The 19,656-nt window shown below is 39.8% G+C and overlaps 2 protein-coding genes across 4 annotated transcripts in view; both read right to left on the reverse strand.

Annotated features, from left to right (window-relative positions):
* Nucleotides 1–764: 764 nt before the first annotated feature.
* LOC127620335 (succinate dehydrogenase [ubiquinone] flavoprotein subunit, mitochondrial-like) lies at nt 765–11,980 on the reverse strand. The gene is made up of 15 exons (XM_052093536.1): nt 11,909–11,980; nt 11,092–11,175; nt 10,750–10,911; nt 9,697–9,840; nt 7,947–8,111; nt 7,662–7,810; nt 7,146–7,270; nt 5,274–5,442; nt 4,825–5,020; nt 3,963–4,134; nt 3,649–3,767; nt 3,280–3,391; nt 2,894–3,024; nt 2,553–2,666; nt 765–869 (listed from the first exon to the last, which is right to left on the reverse strand). The coding sequence occupies exons 1-15, from the start codon at nt 11,966–11,968 to the stop codon at nt 783–785; spliced, it is 1,989 nt and encodes a 662-aa protein (XP_051949496.1). The 5' UTR covers nt 11,969–11,980; the 3' UTR covers nt 765–782.
* Nucleotides 11,981–16,217: 4,237 nt separating this feature from the next.
* Nucleotides 16,218–19,656, reverse strand: part of LOC127620338 (oxidation resistance protein 1-like) — a 73,448-nt gene continuing 70,009 nt past the window's right edge. For all 3 annotated transcript variants that reach the window (XM_052093542.1, XM_052093541.1, XM_052093543.1), the window contains 5 exons: nt 19,285–19,404; nt 18,832–18,984; nt 18,390–18,485; nt 17,945–18,018; nt 16,218–17,872 (listed from right to left, as the gene is read on the reverse strand). In XM_052093542.1, coding sequence (XP_051949502.1) covers nt 17,737–17,872; nt 17,945–18,018; nt 18,390–18,485; nt 18,832–18,984; nt 19,285–19,404 — 579 coding nt within the window. In that variant the 3' untranslated portion in view covers nt 16,218–17,736. The remainder of the gene's footprint in view (nt 17,873–17,944; nt 18,019–18,389; nt 18,486–18,831; nt 18,985–19,284; nt 19,405–19,656) is intronic.

Consider the following 19,656-nt stretch of genomic DNA (forward strand, 5'->3'; position numbering starts at 1 on the left):
TGAACTCATCTGCCATCCACAGTATTTTTTAGATGTAGTTTGTATGCTCCTAGTTTAAGTGTCAAAAGTTAAAAACTCATTGACTAACATTATGCAGTTTCCCCTGCACATTTAACATCACACATCAGTGTATCTAAAAGGGAAGACTGCCTCAAACTCTCTTTCCAGTTAAGAGAGTAGTTGTAGTTAACTCAAACATAGTTAATATCACACACACAATCCAATCATTATCACCCTGATGATCTTTATTTGGCTTAAACAGAACCTACAAAGCATGAAACATGCAAGATGTACAGAACTATATACATGTATACAGGTGAGCATTTTTTACTGAAGGCCACTCTTAAGTCAAATACATGTGAAACCAGACATCGCATTGGAATCACACTGTTAAATTGAGGAGTCATCTACTTCAATTTTATTTTCCACATGCTTTAAGTGCTTTAACAATATTTTGACAATCATTCAACATTTAAATATTAAACATTTAATGATTTACTCGATAGCCCAGCAAATGCGAAGGATGTGTTTTAGAGAATATACACAAATTTCACACAGCTGTTATTTAATGTGCTGAGGCTACAAAACAGTTTAATTTACGACACCAAGTATAGCTCTTTATTTATTTCTCCTCTTTTAATATTTCAATGGATATATATAGTCATATTTTACTGAAGTCGTGCAACGTCAAAAGCAAGATATTCATTATTCAAATCATTAATGTATTGGCTGATTATAAATAAGCACTGAGGCGGAGTCAGATGGGGTATTTTGGTATGTGTTTAATAGGAACGGATGGCAGGGGGAATGGCAGCACAGTCTTCAGCGTTCAGAGAGGTGTCAATTACAGGTCTGTATTCAAGAGTAACCTGAAACACAAGTTTGTTCATGTTAGCTCATTCTAACATACATGTATGTATGTATGCAGACTCACAAGGCAGATTAAAGGAGTGTTCCAGGTTCAAAATTAAGCTATGTTGACAGAATTTGTCATAATATTGACTACAAATTTATTTAATCTTCAACCAAAAAATAATCACAGTTATACTAACACTTACCATTAAGTAAACTATACCAATAAACTTTAAAATACAAGCTATTTTATAAGTATAGCCACAAGATTTAAACATTACATGTGTTGGCATAAGCCTAGAGACAGAATTGCTTACTAGTCCAATTTTCAAATTCAATGTCATCTCCACATAATGCCAATAAACCTTTTAACTTTAGCACAACAGGTGCAAGGATACCAAAAAGGTACCGTTTACATGGAGCAAACACCATTGAATTCCATCCCCCTAGAAAAGTAGTCCCATTTCAAAAAGAACAATTTAGGCTACACTTTAGCTCAAATAATATATAGATTTCCTGAATTATTAATGTAAATGCTTTAACAAAAATATAAGGTTAACATTTCTGCTTTTAAACCCATCAGGCCTGGTTTACCTCCAATACGAGTGCAATACTGTAACTGCCAACAAAACAAAGCAGCGGGATGAGTACATTTTTGTGGCAATCGACATTATGCAACAAAGGCTGTCACCAGGGCCTAAATTGCACTGAACCCAGAACATTCCTTTGAAGGCAAACAAAGGAAAGCTAACATACTTTGGTACAGGCTTATCACAATAAATCAGAGGATCAAATGATCATTCACTAAGCCCACCTTCAATGTTTCTGGCCAATCATATCTTAGCAATTGTTGCCGTCTGCCATCTCTCTGACAAGCATTTGCTGTTTTCTAATAAGAGTTTATGTGAGTAATGTGTGCGAGCAGTTTAAAGCAGAAATGTATAGAAATTTTATATGTGTGTGTGTGTGTGTGTGTGTGTATATATATATACACACACACACACACACACACACACACACACACACACACACACACACACACACACACACACACACAAATAAAAGTAAAAAAATGAGGTACCCAGTGTTTTTTTTTTCCTTTCATTTTTAAATCTTTAAAAAAATAGAGAAGAGCATGCTATGTATAAAACTGCGTGTGTCAGCCTTCATTCCCAAATGAACATGTATAATGTTTGAACATTAGCAAGAACACCTACATTTACTCCAAGGTAAATTAAAGCCAATAACTTATCGTTAATTCATTTATGTACTGTTTCATGTCTTAGTAAAGGTGATAGTAAATAAAAAGTTCACAGCATAATAGTGAGTGTGTTATGAGACGTTATGAGCAGTTCTGTTCACTTACACTAATGTTATCAGGTGTGCATTGCCATCAAATGATGCTTTTCTCTTTTCAAGTGACTGTGATATTCGTTTGCCCCAATTCTGATTCACAGTCTCAACAGTTTTCAATCAAATAACAATGTTATTCAGAAAACATGTCAGATAAATATGCTTTACAATGTCACTTTTCATTTCGGCCCAATTATTATCAATTCCACTTATGAGAGTATTTAGCCAAACACAGCACAGTTCATGGCAATCCCCCATTCATTCCTATGAGTTCAGCAAAGCTTGTCAGAGCAAGAGATGGTAATCATGAGGGGTGGAGCTTAGCGAAGGGTCAATTACATGCTTACCTTTCCTGTCTTGGGATCCACATAGGACAAAGTGTGTTTTCTCCAGTGCTGCTCAAAAGGTATTTTCACTTGTCCCTGCAGTGGCTTGGAATAATCATACTCATCCACACGGACCTGAAGCACAATTAAAAACACAACATGAATATCAACTGTATCTTTAACAGTACAATTCCTACTAAGCTGCAAGACAACAAAACATCACAAATAACGGTCAAATGTTTACAATAATATATGTATAGAATGTAGTCTATACATGCAATACAAGTTATTAAAAATCAATTATAGCACTGTAACATAACAGAGTTAGCCTTAGGAAGGTGTACTGGTTTAATAAAGTTTACCTTAAAGTCCTCTCGGGCGTGAGCACCCCTGCTCTCTTTACGGGCCTCAGCGGAGACGATTGTCTGCACTCCATTTAACATCAGATTCTGCAGCTCCAACGTCTCTACCAGATCAGTGTTCCACACAATACCTGAGGTTACAGAGATTAATTTAGCTTCAGCTTCACTACAACAAATTGCAATAAGATCAATTCATATTACAAAACAACACAACTTTCAGTTGCTGTTTAAAGTAATGCAGATTATGGCATGATGAGCAGTAATATTCTAATAACTGATTTCATAAATAGCAATCTTCACAGTAAGGCCACTCCTTATTGCAGCTTTGTCAAGTCACTTAATTATTCTATACCAGACAAAATCATAACAAAGGTCTCTCTACTGACCTCTATCAAATGTCTTAATGTCATCCATCGACTTGTAGACACTGTCCATCTTGATGCAGCCTTCCTTCAGGACGTCTCCGGTGCGGAAGACAGCAGCGTGACCCTGCATAGTCTGAAGGCCAAAATGAGATGAGAAAATTAGATTAAATTGTTTGGAAAGTAGCACTCTAGAATTTGGAATAACCATCCCAGGTTAAATCCTGTTAATTTAACATAAACTAATGGATGTCTAATCAGAAATGTATGTTTTCTGAGTTTATCAAGTATTTATAGAGGCAACCCTACCCTTCAACTATGTCAAAAAAGGGCAATTTCAGTGATGTTTTTATTATTTCATCATTTAAAGAACTGCATGAAGTGATGGTGTACCTTCTGCATGTTCAACCTGATCTCTGAGGTTCTGGTACTGCCATTTGCAAAGCGGATATTGTCCAGATTTGCGACAGATGCTTCTCCTGCGTTGGATTTTAATGGTGACAGCTTCTCTCCTACGAGGCAGGATTAAATCGCCATGCAAATATTTTACGTTTTATTTAAACAATTATGAAAATCTATAAATAAATTACTTCTCTACTGATGACCTGAAATCAATCTGATGACCTTCTCTGGATAATATCATCATTTAGATAATTACATACGAGTTCTTCAAGAAAAATCATGCATTCTGGAAATTGTGCAGCTACCTGGAGTGTTTATCTCAGCAATGGTCTTGGCACAAGCACGTCCAAACACAACCAAATCCAGCAGAGAGTTGGCGCCCAGGCGGTTGGCACCGTGTACTGACGCACAGCCGGCCTCGCCACAGGCGTACAGGCCTGGCACCACCTTATCCTCTCCATCTTTATAGGTGATGACCTGTGAGGATTAGAGACATGATGTTATTATTATTATGGTGTAATCATGAGAATGCAGCTTGCAAGCTCCGATTTGAACTTTTAAAGTCAATATGCAACACATTTTACAGCCTAAATGTGTAATTTCCATGTAAAACCAAAAATGTAGGGCAGAATTTTATTTTCTCTATTTGGGTTTGTTTGGAGCATGACAAGTTGCCTCTGTATGACAGGTGGTAGGAGGAAAGGTCACATGTAGTCACATGTACATACTCCTTGTGGTCGCTATGTGGTTAGTTCTCGGTGGGGCGCATGGTGAGTTCAGCGTGGATGCCGCAGTGGGTGGCATGAAGCCTCCACACGCGCTATGTGTCCGTGGCTCAACAAGCCACGTGATAAGATGCACGGGTTGACGGTCTCAGAAGCGGAGGCAGCTGGGATTCGTCCACCACCACCCGGATTGAGGTGAATCACTACGTGACCACGAGGACTTAAAAGCACATTGGGAATTGGGCATGCCAAATTAGGAGAAAAAAAAGGGAAAAATCCACAAAAAAATTATAAAGTAAAAGAGGGCCAATATAGATTTCATGTTGACTAAGTTTTTACTCAAAATAATCATAATTTAGTGAGTTTCATCCATGAAAAGCCATCATAGTTTATTTTTATAGCGTTTACATTCTACACACACACACACACGCGCACAGGATACCTGTCCTTTGTAGTTGGTGGGGATGCCACCCATGTTATAGTGGACGGTGGGTAATACAGGAATGGGATCTTTTGTGACATCCACTCCGGCAAAGATCATGGCGGTTTCGGAGATACCTGGCAGGCGAGCAGCCAACTGTTGGGGTGGAAGATGATGGAGCTGCAGGTAGACGTGATCTTTGTCTGGACCAACACCTCTGATGGAACACATGGTGGAAATTTTTTTAAAACATTATAAAACAGTTCCAGATTTATGCAGTAAAATCAGTGACATGCCAACTGTCAATATTTTACAAAATTTAAAAACAAGCTATAATGAAGGCTAATAAAAATAAGGAAAAAAATACAATAATATCTATTAAAATGGGGTTCTTGTCCCCAACTTAAAAACCAGAGACTGTGTTAATGGGCATCCAACAGAAAGGTTAACATTATGGTAAAGACGTATACCTTCCTTCCCGGATCTCAATGGTCATAGACCTTGAGACCACGTCCCTAGAGGCCAAATCTTTGGCATTTGGTGCGTAACGCTCCATAAACCTCTCGCCTTCACTGTTGATTAGGATTCCACCCTCACCACGGCAACCCTCTGTAATCAGGCAACCAGCTCCGTAGATACCTACAGGGATTACATCATAGGTCATTTGAAACCAGCAACAGTGGTTGGCGGAGAGCAAAAGAGGGAGGGGCCTCATATCGATATATTGTTATATATTTTTTCAACACACATGCATGTAAAGCTTACGTCGTAAACCGAGCAAAAAATGACAACCATATTTGAGTGTGTGTGTATATACAGTATCTCACAAAAGTGAGTACACCCCTCACATTTTTGTAAATATTTGATTATATCTTTTCATGTGACAACACTGAAGAAATGACACTTTGCTACAATGTAAAGTAGTGAGTGTACAGCTTGTATAACAGTGTAAATTTGCTGTCCCCTCAAAATAACTCAACATAGAGTTATTACACAAGTAAAAATGTCCAAATTGGGCCCAAAGTGTCAATATTTTGTGTGGCCACCATTATTTTCCAGCACTGCTTTAGCAAGGCAGTGGTCGTCTTGGAGGTGTGTTTGGGGTCATTATCATGCTGGAATACTGCCCTGCGGCCCAGTCTCCGAAGGGAGGGGATCACGCTCTGCTTCAGTATGTCACAGTACATGTTAGCATTCAAGGTTCCCTCAATGAACTGTAGCTCCCCAGTGCCGGCAGCACTCATGCGGCCCCAGACCATGACACTCCCACCACCATGCTTGACTCTAGGCAAGACACATTTGTCTTTGTACTCCTCACCTGGTTTCCACCACACATGCTTGACACCATCTGTACCAAATAAGTTTATCTTGGTCTCATCAGACCACAGGACATGGTTCCAGTAATCCATGTCCTTAGTCTGCTTGTCTTCAGCAAACTGTTTGCGGGCTTTCTTGTGCATCATCTTTAGAAGAGGCTTCCTTCTGGGATAACAGTCATGCAGACCAATTTGATGCACTGACCGGCTGACCCCCCCACCCCTTCACCTCTGCAGCAATGCTGGCAGCACTCATACATCTATTTCCCAAAGACAACCTCTGGATATGACGCTGAGCATGTGCACTCAACTTCTTTGTTCGACCATGGCGAGGCCTGTTCTGAGTGGAACCTGTCCTGTTAAACCGCTGTATGGTCTTGGCCACCATGTTGCAGCTCAGTGTCAGGGTCTTGGCAATCTTCTTATAGCCTAGGCCATCTTTATGTAGAGCAACAATAATTTTTTTCAGATCCTCAGAGAGTTCTTTGCCATGAGGTGCCATGTTGAACTTCCAGTGACCAGTATGAGGGATGTACTACACTTAGGAGTGTACTCACTTTTGTTGCCAGCGGTTTAGACATTAATGGATATGTGTTCAGTTATTTTGAGGGGACAGCAAATTTACACTGTTATACAAGCTGTACACTCACTACTTTACATTGTAGCAAAGTGTCATTTCTTCAGTGTTGTCACATGAAAAGATATAATCAAATATTTACAAAAATGTGAGGGGTGTACTCACTTTTGTGAGATACTGATATAATATATATATATATATATATATATATATATATATATGACTGTTAGATAATAAAAGAACATGCATTTTATGACATATGAGAGATATTAATATTCCAACCTATAGTTAGGTCAACACTTAGAAATTTGCAGAACACATCATTAGCAAAACATGTTGACTGAGGCAGTAACCCAAGGCCAAAGAATAAAGTTATGCTAAAGATACTGTATAAATAAGAGAGGGTCTTTTATAGGACTATCCCATGTTTCTAAAATAAAGCTGCTCACCTGTGGGGTGAAACTGAACAAACTCAAGATCCTGGCAGGGAAGACCTGCACGTGTCACCATAGCATTTCCATCCCCTGTGCTGGTGTGGGCTGATGTACAGCTGAAATATGTGCGGCCATAACCACTGCAGAGAAAATTCAATATTTACTTTATTTGCATGATATAAATGGCATGTTGTATTAATAATAATATGAGCAACCTCAGTTTAACAACATAATTCACTGAAAACTAGTAGTTACATATTTATTTATAATTTTTTCTTATAATTATTTTCTTTTATTTATTATTAAATCAATTTATTATTTTTAATTTTAAACAATAAAATTTTTTTAAAAAATAAGTAAAACTAAATTAATAAATAAAGTAAAAAAGAAAACAATAATTTTGTTTTCCAATTAAGGAAAAGAAAAAAAAAACATTCTGAAGAATCATTATTCTAAGAAAAAACATTTCTACTATTCCCTTTAAAAACAAAATCCCCTGAAAGCATAAGATGTTAAACTTATTTCTCTCACCCGGTGGCAATGACTGTGTTCTTGGCTCTGAAACGGTGGATGGATCCATCCTCCATGCACAGCGCGATGACTCCCTTACACTCTCCATCCTCCATCAGCAGATCCAGGGCAAAATACTCCACAAAGTAGCTGGTGTCATACCTTAAAGACTAGACATCAACAGACAATTAGACAGGATTTAATCTTTCCATTTCAAGAAACAAACCAATTTGAAATAGCTGACATGATGGATGTCTTGGAAAGTTTAAGACACACCAGCCCAAATCACACCCACATTTCACTCACCCGTCCATAGAGTGTATGTAGAAGGGAGTGACCCGTCCTGTCTGCAACACAACAGCATCTGTGAGCCTGACCTCCTTTACCGAACTTGAGACTCTGACCTCCAAAGGCACGCTGATAGATCTTCCCATCATCTGTTCGGCTAAACGGCATACCAAAGTTCTCCAACTGAGGAGTCACAGCATCAGATGGTGATTTAAATACAGACTACAACTATGTGATAATGAAAGAAAATGACAAATCGGATCATATTAAAAAAGGCTTCTAAATTTACTGATATTGAAATAGCATGTGAACTCTGCTGAGCTGCTGTGAGATTGTGGCCAATGCTGCGAAAACTATAAAGCTACTAGGGGTGTAAAACAATATTGTATCATATGATACGAAGCACAGTATAGAATACCAGATGTATTGCACGATACATAAACAAATTATAGGAAGATTAAAACTAAGCAACACAATATTGTGAGCTACTGAACATTCTTCTCCCAGGAGAGACGGCGCTGAGCGCTCACAGGAAAACAGAGCAACACACATTACAGTACATAGGCTTGAAGATCGATGGCAAACGGCAAGTAAATTGTACTGTAGTGGTATAGCATGTAGACTTAGTGAATGTGGAGGCTCACGCTATTCTCCGCGGCATCCACGCACAACTCAACACACAGCCACCACACAGCAACTGGGCCAACTGGTTGCTTAGGAAGCCTGACTGGAGTCACTCAGCACGCCCTGGATTCGAACTTGCGACTCCAGGTGTGGTAGTCAGCGTCTTTACTTGCTAAGCTACTCAGGCCCCTGATTACATGAGACTTATAATGATCTGCTTTTGACATGCGCACATGTTATAAGCCAGTAATAACAGCGGTTAAGTTTACATGCAAAGTGAAATGGAGGAAGAGGGTAAACAAAACAAATGACGTGTGCTGACCGTTTTTTGCTCAAGCCACTAAATAATATTGGATTATGTACATATATCATAAAACTAGAGTTCAGGTTCCTCTCAAGGTTTTTTTTCACCACTAAATAACATTGAAAGGAGTTTTTCCTTGCTACAGTCACTTCAGCTTGTTCACAGGGGGCTTTTAGACAAGGCAAGATATTCTATAAAATTGTGTATTGTTAAAAATGCTACACAAATATAAATGACTAGAGTGTAGACAAACTTACTTTCTCAAGAAAAACAAGAAAATTGTGAGTTCATATTAGATTTTCTCAACAATGAAACAAAATAAATGCAGTGCTGTTGCTTAAGTTACTTAGACCTTTGCTATTTGTTACAATGTCAGACACCTTTGTGGCATTTATGATTTAAAAGATATTGACGTTGAATCCTTGAACAAGTTTGACGGAAACCTTTGTGGGTGCTCATATGGTATCACATCTTATCATGAGGCTATGTAACGTATCATGAAATTTGTGTATTGTTACATGCCTAGTAGCTACATTTTTACTATCCACCTTAGACACAAATTACCTTGTTGATTTGCTCTCAAAAAATGGTGCTCATTTAGTGCCATTATCGTTCAGTTAGTGGCATTAATCAAACATCCTTAATTGGACTCAGCATACATAATCATTATACAACATTAAAACTGTAAGCATTTCACGAATGTACAAAGTGACCTACTATAATAATGTCTATCAAATACACTGAGGCTACATAATGTTAAAAATCATTATTTTTATCCACTTCCCCCTGATCACATACAAGGTCATAATGGAAACGACAGGTCATGTAACCATCCCTCACCTCCACAACTGCAGCAGGGGCCTGCTCTGTCATGTAGTGAATGGCATCCTGATCTCCCAGCCAATCAGATCCCTTCACTGTGTCATAAAAGTGCCAACGCCAGTCATCATTCTCCATGTTGCCTAATGCAGCATTAATCCCACCCTATATTATTTAGGGTGAAACAAATATATATGTTATAAGACAATAAGGTTTAAGAATTGAAACAGATTAAGAACAGACAAATTATATGTAAATATTAATTCTATATTCATGAGACCAATACTTAAAATAACACACTTATCAGTGCTTTTGTTTTTTTCAAAGCAGTAAATAATATCAAAGGTGTAGTTTCAAAGGTTAAGCTCCCTTGTGCACTTTAGACACCTGTAAGTGAAAATCACTGCACAGATCTCAGAGCTTCCCTTTCAATCTCAGCTCTTCACTAATAACATGATTACAGTTGCACTGAAAGGAATAGATCAACCAAAAACAAAAACTCTCTTATCGTTTACTCACCCTCATGCATCACAGATGTGTATGACTTTCTTTCTTCTACTGAACACAAACAAAGATTTTTAGAAGAATATTTCAGCTCTGTATGTCTGTATAATGCTGGTCAACAGGGTCCAACACGTTAAAGCTCATAAAGGCAGCATAAAAGTAACCCATAAGACTCCAGTGGTTTAATCAATGTCTTCAGAAGTGATATAATAGGTGTGGGTAAGAAACAGATCAATAGTTAAGTCTATAAATTGTCCTCCCTTTCCAGTAGCTGACTTAAAAATTTATCTTTTTCTCACCCGCACCTATTATTTTGCATGGATTTCACCACTGGAGTCATATGGCTTACTTTTATGCTGCCTTTATATGCTTTTTGAACTTCAAAGTTTTGGACTGTATTGCATGGGCCTACAGAGCTGGGAAATTATCTCTAAAAATCTTTGTGTTCTGCAGAAGAGAGAAAGTCATATACATCTGAAATGGCATGAGGGTGAGTAAACAATGATTGTTGAGCTAATATAATGCTGCTAAATGTACAAGAGAAATTTAAGAGGAAAATGTGCTCTGTACCTGTGCAGCCACTGTATGTGAACGGGTGGGGAACAGCTTGGTGACACAGGCAGTGTTGAAACCAGCCTCTGACAGACCGAAAGCCGCACGCAGCCCCGCCCCACCAGCACCCACCACCACGGCATCAAACTCATGGTCTACAACTGGATACTGAGTGGAGATCTGAAGAAACATACAAAAATGCAATGATGAAATTAAGGCACGATCCGCACTACATTTTAAACGAACCTTCACAAAGGTGTTTACACACTAATATGCATAAAATTCTGCTATATGAGGCAGGTACTTGCATACAAAATGAAAGCTACTAAAACCAAAGGAAGTAGCAGGGCAAATACTTACATCTTCAGAGACTTTTGCCTCTCCCTTTTTTCCGTAGATGGAAAAATGCAGTTTGCGGTTGCTTGCCTGGCACACAGCTGGAAGCTGGCAAAAACAACAACAACATATGAGCAAACAAATATCTGAGCAAATACACATCAGCAACAAAAAGAAAAGATCTGGCATTCATTTTAGTATCATATTTGTTTACATGATAAATTTGCCTATTTAATTCCTAGTTACAAAACAAAGGTTGGGAGGTCAGAGTGTAGACTGTTTGGGAATGCCTGAAGTGAATTAGGCTATATAACATCAACTTATTCTTTGATGAACATTTGAACAGATTCATGTTTATTTGGACATAAACTTGATTAAAATCATCTACAAATTTCACCAGGTAACTCTAGTTAATCGCTTCTATCACAAATCAGCACTACTCCAAAATCAACTTTTCATAACATAACATGGCTAATGCTAATGCTGCCAGCTTGACCTTCAGTGGATCCCTGTTTACAAATCATTAAACTTTATATCTATTAAATGTCACTTTAATTGAGGTCAATCAAGCTCCAAAAAGGAAATCCCTATAGCAAAAACTGTTAAAAGGCATGACTAATTAATAAAACAGGATAACAGCAAGCGGAATCTCATGTATCAGATCCACTATGTAACAGAGGCTGGTTACTTAACACAACAGATGATGGTTACAAAACCAACACACAATAGACTGTATAATACACTGCATCTTTTGACTGAATGTATGCATTTACACATTCGGCATGCAATTGGTAAAACGACACTTTTAAAAAGAGTGTTTTCAAAATCTGTGAAGACTCACAGCTTTAGATGTCACAATCTTTCTCCCGAGGACACGGGAAGCAGCGCACACAGCGGCCATGTTGCTCGATGTCTGTCAAGCCTGTATTGTGACGCTAGAGAATCGGACGATTCGTTCTTTTGAACCGATTCTTTTTAATGACTCGAGACGATTCGCAAAGCTTTGGTAGATAATCCAACTATAATGTTTAGGAGTAAAACTGTAAAATGGTAAAAATACATATAATAAAAAATTTACATTATTATGAACAATGTTGACTTCTATTGTAAGTGCCTCACTTTAACCTCCATTTTTGCTTTTTTTAAAGAAAAATAGGGACATATTTTATTTATTTATTTTTTTGTTTGCGGAAATCCAAACTGTGCACAAATGCTCTCGATTAAGCTTAACTTGTATTGAGCCTAGAATTTCCCTTTAAGACAGAGGTAAAACTGAGCAGACCAGGAGTTCCCTTTCAAGTCGATCATTTCAATGCTGCATTTCTGACACTTTGGGTTACCGCTGCAGGTGTAACCAATCACATAAACTCTTTTAAATCTCTCCAATTTTGATTGGCAGAGAGTGCTTTGTGCTCCGCCTCCCCGTGGGTATTATTGGGCGTATATACAGTGATGCACAGCTCTTCAGAATTTCTTCAGGGTACCGTTATCTCTCCCTTTTTACTCTGCACTGCTACTGGATTTTAATTTTCTGAATCACCGTCAAGATTTGCACCTTCACAGTGGGTGAATATGAGTTTACATCTACTCCCAGTGGTGCTCCGGCGATCACCTATATACTACCTTTGCCATTGAATGTTAGATGTGTGGAATTTCCTCCTGTGGGACAGCAGACAGACAAAACATCTTTGCCTCTTTCTTTCCCTCACAGCGATCAGATTATTCTACGGCCTCAATGGAAATGATTCTTTGAATTATTGGAATTATTGAAATTTCATTGGAGCTCAACTGTAAAAGAGCCCTTTACTTAATGACATCTTTTTCAAGATGGCCTTTCATAAATGCTTTCCTGTGTGTGAATGGTTTATCCCCTTGTCCGTTGGGCACGAGCACTGTGTTCTCTGTCTGGGTCAAGCCCACGCAGAGGCGGCACTCAGCACTCTGTGCTCACTGCCAGTTCATGAGACTCAAAACTCTCTCCCTCTTTCTGAGGGATAAGTCTGGTCCCCTCTCCTTCCACCATGCTCCTTCTGTTGTTCCTGCGTTTTCACCAGTGGAGTATGCCTGTGATGACCATAATGTTTGGTGGTCACTCTGAGGACAAGGACAATATGGTGTCTGAAGTTAAGAAGTGGATACAGTCTATTGATGAGCTCTACGGAACTTCTCTCTGAGCAGTCTCTGAAACAGAACTGTTTCAGATGGAGCTGTGCCGTGCCACTGACATGACTCTCTGGGCTACCAAGATCACCGCCCAAGCCAACAACAGATTTATAGGTAGCCTGGTGTCCGCCGAGCACCATCTCTGACATAATTTGTCAGAGATGCGTGAGAGGGACAAAGCCGTGCTGTTAGATGCCAAGGTGTCTCAACAGGGCCTGTTTGGTGAAGCCATGAGTGCCTTCACCGAAAAGTTTCAGGTGCTCCAAAAACAGTCACAGGCCTACAAGCACCTCTTGCCGAGGCGAAGGGGTTCTGCGGTACCTCCGACTCACTCTTACTCCTCCTCGGGACAGCATCCATGAAACTCAGCACACCCCCTGCACCAACACAGAGTAAACCAGAGACAGAGCCCTGGTGAGGTCCCAATGCCCTTGACCAAAACACAAGATCGCGTTCTCGAGTCACCTTCCTACTGACAAATCCAGAGCAGTGTTCCTGACGTGGCTTGCATGAAGCGGAGACCAGAGCCCATGGATGTGTTCATTTTGGCTGCCAAGAGAGCAGTTATTCCATCAAGTCCCCGCAGAGCTTCAGTCACCTTCCTAGACGGTTTCTGGGATCAACGAAATTGTGTATATGTTTCCAATGTTGTTGGCTTCATGCAAAACGTGTGTCACGAACCAATAAAAGACGCAAGCCCAGACGCAATTACTCGGGGCACAAACATTTTCACAATAAAGTTTTTTTTTTCTCCAATTCATGGACGCACCAGTTCTCCATGCAGAGATATTAAGTCTCCTCACAAAAGACGCAAAGACAATATCGACAGACGATGCTCACAGCGGATTTTAAAGCTGCTTTTTTATAGTCACCAAAAAAGGCGGATTATGTCCTATTTTGGATCACAGGCGCTTGAACCGGGCACTCGTGAAGTTTCCGTTCAAAATGATTACTCAAAAGCAAATTCTGTCTCATGTTCGCCCTATGGAATGGTCTGTGTCAATCGATCTGAAAGAAGCGTACTTTCACGTGCACATAGTAGCCACTCGCCAAAGGCCATTCTTGAGATTCGCCTTAGAGGGGACTGCTTACTAGTTCAAAGTCCTGCCCTCCGTATTGTTCCTCGCATATTCACGAAATGAGCTCACTCTGCTAAGACTGAGGTTATGAATTACCTTGACGACTGGTTACTCTTAGCACAGTCAGAGGAACACACTTGCAAACACAGAGACCTGTTACTTGCGCATTTGGTGTGTTTGGGATTCAAAGTCAACTGGTCAAAGAGTGTGCGCCCTCCGCCCTGTTCATTCCTTGGCATGTATCTCGACTCGGTCTCTATGCTTAAGCACTTGACATAAGAACACATTCATTCCATTCTCCGGTGTTTGAACACATTCAAGCTGGGAAAAACATTTCCATTGAAGTTTTTTCAATGGTCTCTGTGTCTCATGGCCTCTGCAACAGCTGTCACTCTGCAGGGACTATTGCAGATGAGACCACTTCAGTACTGGTTCAGATCACCCTGGTGCTCAGACAACCTGGAACCTAAATTGTCTAGCATTAATGGATTTCTGGCCAGCCATCCGGGGTTTTCATGTTCTGAACAGAAACAACATGATGGTCGTTGCTTACATAAATCGCCAAGGGGGTGTGCAATGGGCTTTGAAGAATGTGGCACGTCAGAATGTTCTCTGGTGCAAGAAACATCTCCTATCGATACGTGTGGTGCACATCCTGGTCACCTGAACCATGGCATGCGTTTGCTCTCTTGACAGGGCGTTATACAAGTAAAATGGAGACTTTGTCCTCAGACCGTGCTGCTGATATGGGATTGGTTCGGGGAAGCCGGAATTGATCTACTTGCATCCCCATAGGCAACTGTCGTCTGTGGTACTCCCTGACTCATGGCCCTGGATGCTCTGTCCCACAAATAGCCTTGGGACGGCTATGGCTCAGGTTGTAGAGCGGGTTGTCCACTAATCGCAGGGTTGGTGGTTCCATTCCTGGCCCACACACCTCCACATGCAGAAGTGTCCTTGGGCAAGACACAGAACACCAAGTTGCACCCAATGGCTAGCTAGTGCCTTGCATGGCAGCTCTGCTGTCATTGGTGTGTAAATGTGTGTGAGAATGGGTGAATTAGACACAGTGTAAAGTGCTTTGAATACCATTAAGGTTAAAAAGGTGCTCTATAAGTGCAGACGAATTACACAAGTATGCATTCCCTTCTGTCCACTTACTTCACCAACTATTTAGCAAAATTCTGAGGATGAGGAAACTGTACTACTAGTTGGGCTAGAATGGCCCAACCCACTCTTCAGGCTTTCTCTCCTCCTCTGTTTGGTTCAGACAAACCACGTCCTGTAAGGGCGTTACATGTATATTTTGATTGTATGAGCATAATGAGACAAATCAGCTTTTTGTGTGCATCACAATTTGCTTTAAGGGTTTTCAAACCCTTCGCATAAAGGGCCGTTTCCAAACAAAGGCTTTCACATTGGATCATAAAGCTCACTCCACTAGAGGCATGGCCACTTCATGGGCAATATTTAATGGCGTTTCCCTTGAAAACATCTGCCTAGCTGCAGGTTGAGCTTCCCCCAGCACTTTTGCTTGGTTTTACAACCTGGATGTCTCCTTTCTCTCTTCCCAAGTGCTTACTGTGAAGGAGAGCCAAACTGTGTATTCTGCTGCTTAATACCAGCTTATTTGTACATGGTCATGCCATAAGCCACAGTCAGCTGTCACCCTATATCAACCTATGGACTGGAAGAGAACATTCCTTAATTCCTATACCTAGAAGTTACATACATGTTGTGCACCAAATTATGGAAAATCCACTTGAAATCTGACATTCAGATGGAAATACAATTGGAATACACCAAATTTGACTACACATTTTATATGCCAAATAAACAGATTTTTTGTTGCCTGTCTGAACAAAACCTGAGTCTCATTAATACACACAAAACCACCAAAATGTCATCATTTCATGGACTTTATTGTGGTTAATACATTGATACATATTCATCTATCAGGGTTGTTTTAGGGCATTAATGATTCTTCCACATGGGCATCAAATGCTGCATTGGAATACCAGAAAAGCGTAGGTGGCCCCAGAGGGGCCTTTCAGTCCATCAAATCTACAGTCCCACAGCATGCAGAGACCTTCAGACCTTCACAACAAGACATCTGCTCTGACAACAGACGCGCAGTTGGCCACAATGGCAAATTGGCATCTCTCTGCACGAACTAAAAGTTAGAATACTGCTAAGAGACAATTACACAATACGTTCCTGTATAGTCAATGCAAGACAAAATAGAACATTTCTATTTAACATTCTTCATCAGTTTTCCCTGTTTTTCAGAAACTTGTGTCAATGTGCCCTGAGTGGCTCTTTGTAAATATTTCAGTAACTGGCTTTCTCAATTAATGTTGGCACCAGTCACCTATAAGCTCTGGAGATTGGGTCTGATTGCACCAGTCATTAGTCTCTCATCACCCTCATCAGATCCCTCGAAAATGCCAAGGTCACCATATATACAGATCCTAGGTTACTGTTGACATGAGGAGCTAGTCTCAAGACACCAGCCACCTGTTGAAAACTCTTCACTCCCAGGTTTACACTGGAGAAATGTTTACATTGTGTGCATATAGAAATGCATTTATTGAAACAAATATACAAGGAAAATGTACAATTGTGATTATACTTTAGGACAGTAGCGCAAAACATATCACTGTTCACTCATAACAGCGATTTTTCAAGTATGTATGTACACAGTACACTAATAAAGGTATAAATATATAATTGCTATATGTATTTATATATGTATATATTCCCTCAGATGCACCCCCTCCCAAACCCCCCGCAATTGGTTCCTATTCATTGACATTTCAGACACATTACTCCTGTAACTACAGCACTCCCAGAACGCAATAAGAGAATTACAGGAAGCTTATTGGTATGAAAAGGGCACCACATATTAATTTGCATGTTACTCCATATTTCTACAGCAAAACGGTACTGAATAAGACGTCAAGTACAGGCATATGATTATATACTGCCTGTTGGGGTTTTGACGTTAAATATAATGTGCTTGATATAGACGTAACGCTACAGGTGACAAGTAGTAGGACTAAAAACCCCATGTTTTACAACTTTAAAAGTTATTTTAGACTCCTTGGGAAATTATACAACATTCATTGGTGCCCTTCCTTATCCTCAAGACTAGAGGACTTCAGGCAGCCAATAGGTAAAAATGTGTTCGTATGACCTTAAACCCCCTTTCATTGAGACACCTGGGTCACAAACAGGAAAGAACACCCATCAACGCTCCGCATTTCCAGAAATAAAGGGCAATTGGACACTGTATTTTACAGTCTGCTCGGCTTATATCAGGTTTTCTTGAGAGCCAAGAGGAGAGTGTGCAATCAGGTCGTGAAGGGGTTGTGGAAGTAGCCATCTAAACCCATTTATTTTTTACAGAGTCCATGTGGCGGGGATGCTATTCAAAGGCCCAGATCTCAATGTCCTGCAGGTAGAAATCTTCTGTTTTTGAGAGCATTGGATTTCCAAAGGTCTTACAGGAGTTAGTTCTGCCGTGATACAAATCACCATCCAACCACAGACCGAATTCACCCCTAAAGGGAGAAAAGTTGAATTTAGACATTATATGATAATAATAAGCAGCATACGCTAACTAATTAACATACCCTCCACCACCAAAGGCCAAGGAGTCTGGATCTCCTTTGATGAAGAACAAATTGTCGCCAGTCCATTTGAAAACCTAGGAGGGTTAAAGTTGTTTCAGAGTGTTAACAGAAAACAGGATATCTAAATTTCTGACAAATACAAACCACAAACTCAATGTATCATTTTATTATAGAATAGTGATAAACAGATACAGTATATCATCCAAGCCAAATAATTGGTCAATATTTGGACATTATCATCATTGGGCTATAACAGTGCCCATATGTTTTAAAATCTACTGAAAGTGTCGATTACTAATGGACATTTTGTTTTCAGTTTTCAAACTGAAATTGATTATAAACTCTAAATACATAATAAAACCATTGATAATATATTTATCTAAAACCTTCATGCATCTGAACCGGTCCATCTAAAACTTCAGTGACCCCATTGATATATTCTCACCTTAAAGTCTGGACAGAAGGTGAAGAGGAAGGTCTCTCCTGTGCCATAGAAGCCATCACTGACTTTAAAAGGTTCTGAAGCAAGGGCTCCAAACAGCTGCAGAAACAATCCAAAGCTTGAATGAAGCAGAACACAGGAGGATCTACACACAAGGACTTACAAGGACCTTGGAATCCAAATATGCACACAACCTAAATATACAAACTGAAACTGTCCCAAATGGTGCACTTGATGTAAACTTATGGCCTCTTGGTCTTAATTTGTGCGGACTCTCAAGAAAACTGCAAGGGCTAGGGGCCCCATTTGGGTCAGGGCCAATATATGCATATAAAATTGCCAGATTTATGAGTCCTTCCTCCATACCATAGTGGATAACTTGCCATTATAAACTAGACCAATCTTTATAACAGTACATCAATCAAAAATACACATATGAACATACCTGCCCATCACTGTCCTTGATCACCATGAGAACTGGCGATTCCTGGCCCTGCATGGCACGATACAGGCTCTTGATGCTCATGCCATGTTTGGACGTGCTGAATGCCAGGGACCAAGGATAGCCGAACGTCCTGGGGGGCAAGTGCTTGGCCAGCTGAGGATTGGGATAAAAGAGAAAAAATAAGTAAGAAACCCCTGAAAAGATCACGAGGGTTCAAGTTAGTAAAAGGACAATAAAATAAGGTCCTTCGGGAGCCAATTAGACAATGAAAATGTCACAAGAAACCCATGAGAGTTCACCTAAAGATAAAGGGTGGGTCATTGTTCAATAGTAGAGTTGAATAGATTGAGGAGATACCAGTGCAATGGAGAGTTAAAAACAGGTGAGGTCAACAGATATAGATATGGACTAAAAGACATCCTAGATTAATTAATGGAAACCATTTATACTTGCCTTCTCGATCTGATCTGGTTGCAGGAGATCACTGGGCTCATTCAGATTGGGCCTGAATGACTCTGGTTCTGGTTCATTCTTCACTATATGTTTGGAGTTCACCGCTTCCTTGGTTGTGATCTGGTAAAAGAAAAAAAGACAGATTAGAAGTCTCAACATTTGCTTTCCCCCATGATTTCATGAACATTGTCTTACTTTGAGAGTATGCTCCTTTATATTTAAAGCCATTTTTCTTTGGAAATTGAATTAATTGCCATGAGTTTTCCAATCAAAGTGTCTTAGACTGGACAGGACTGGATTCCAGGTAACTTATATCCATTAACATTACCTGAGCCCACCGAAACATGCCATATAAACAGAACTCTCAATGTA

This window comes from Xyrauchen texanus, chromosome 26, assembly GCF_025860055.1.
Source record: "Xyrauchen texanus isolate HMW12.3.18 chromosome 26, RBS_HiC_50CHRs, whole genome shotgun sequence".
Lineage (NCBI taxonomy): Eukaryota > Metazoa > Chordata > Actinopteri > Cypriniformes > Catostomidae > Xyrauchen > Xyrauchen texanus.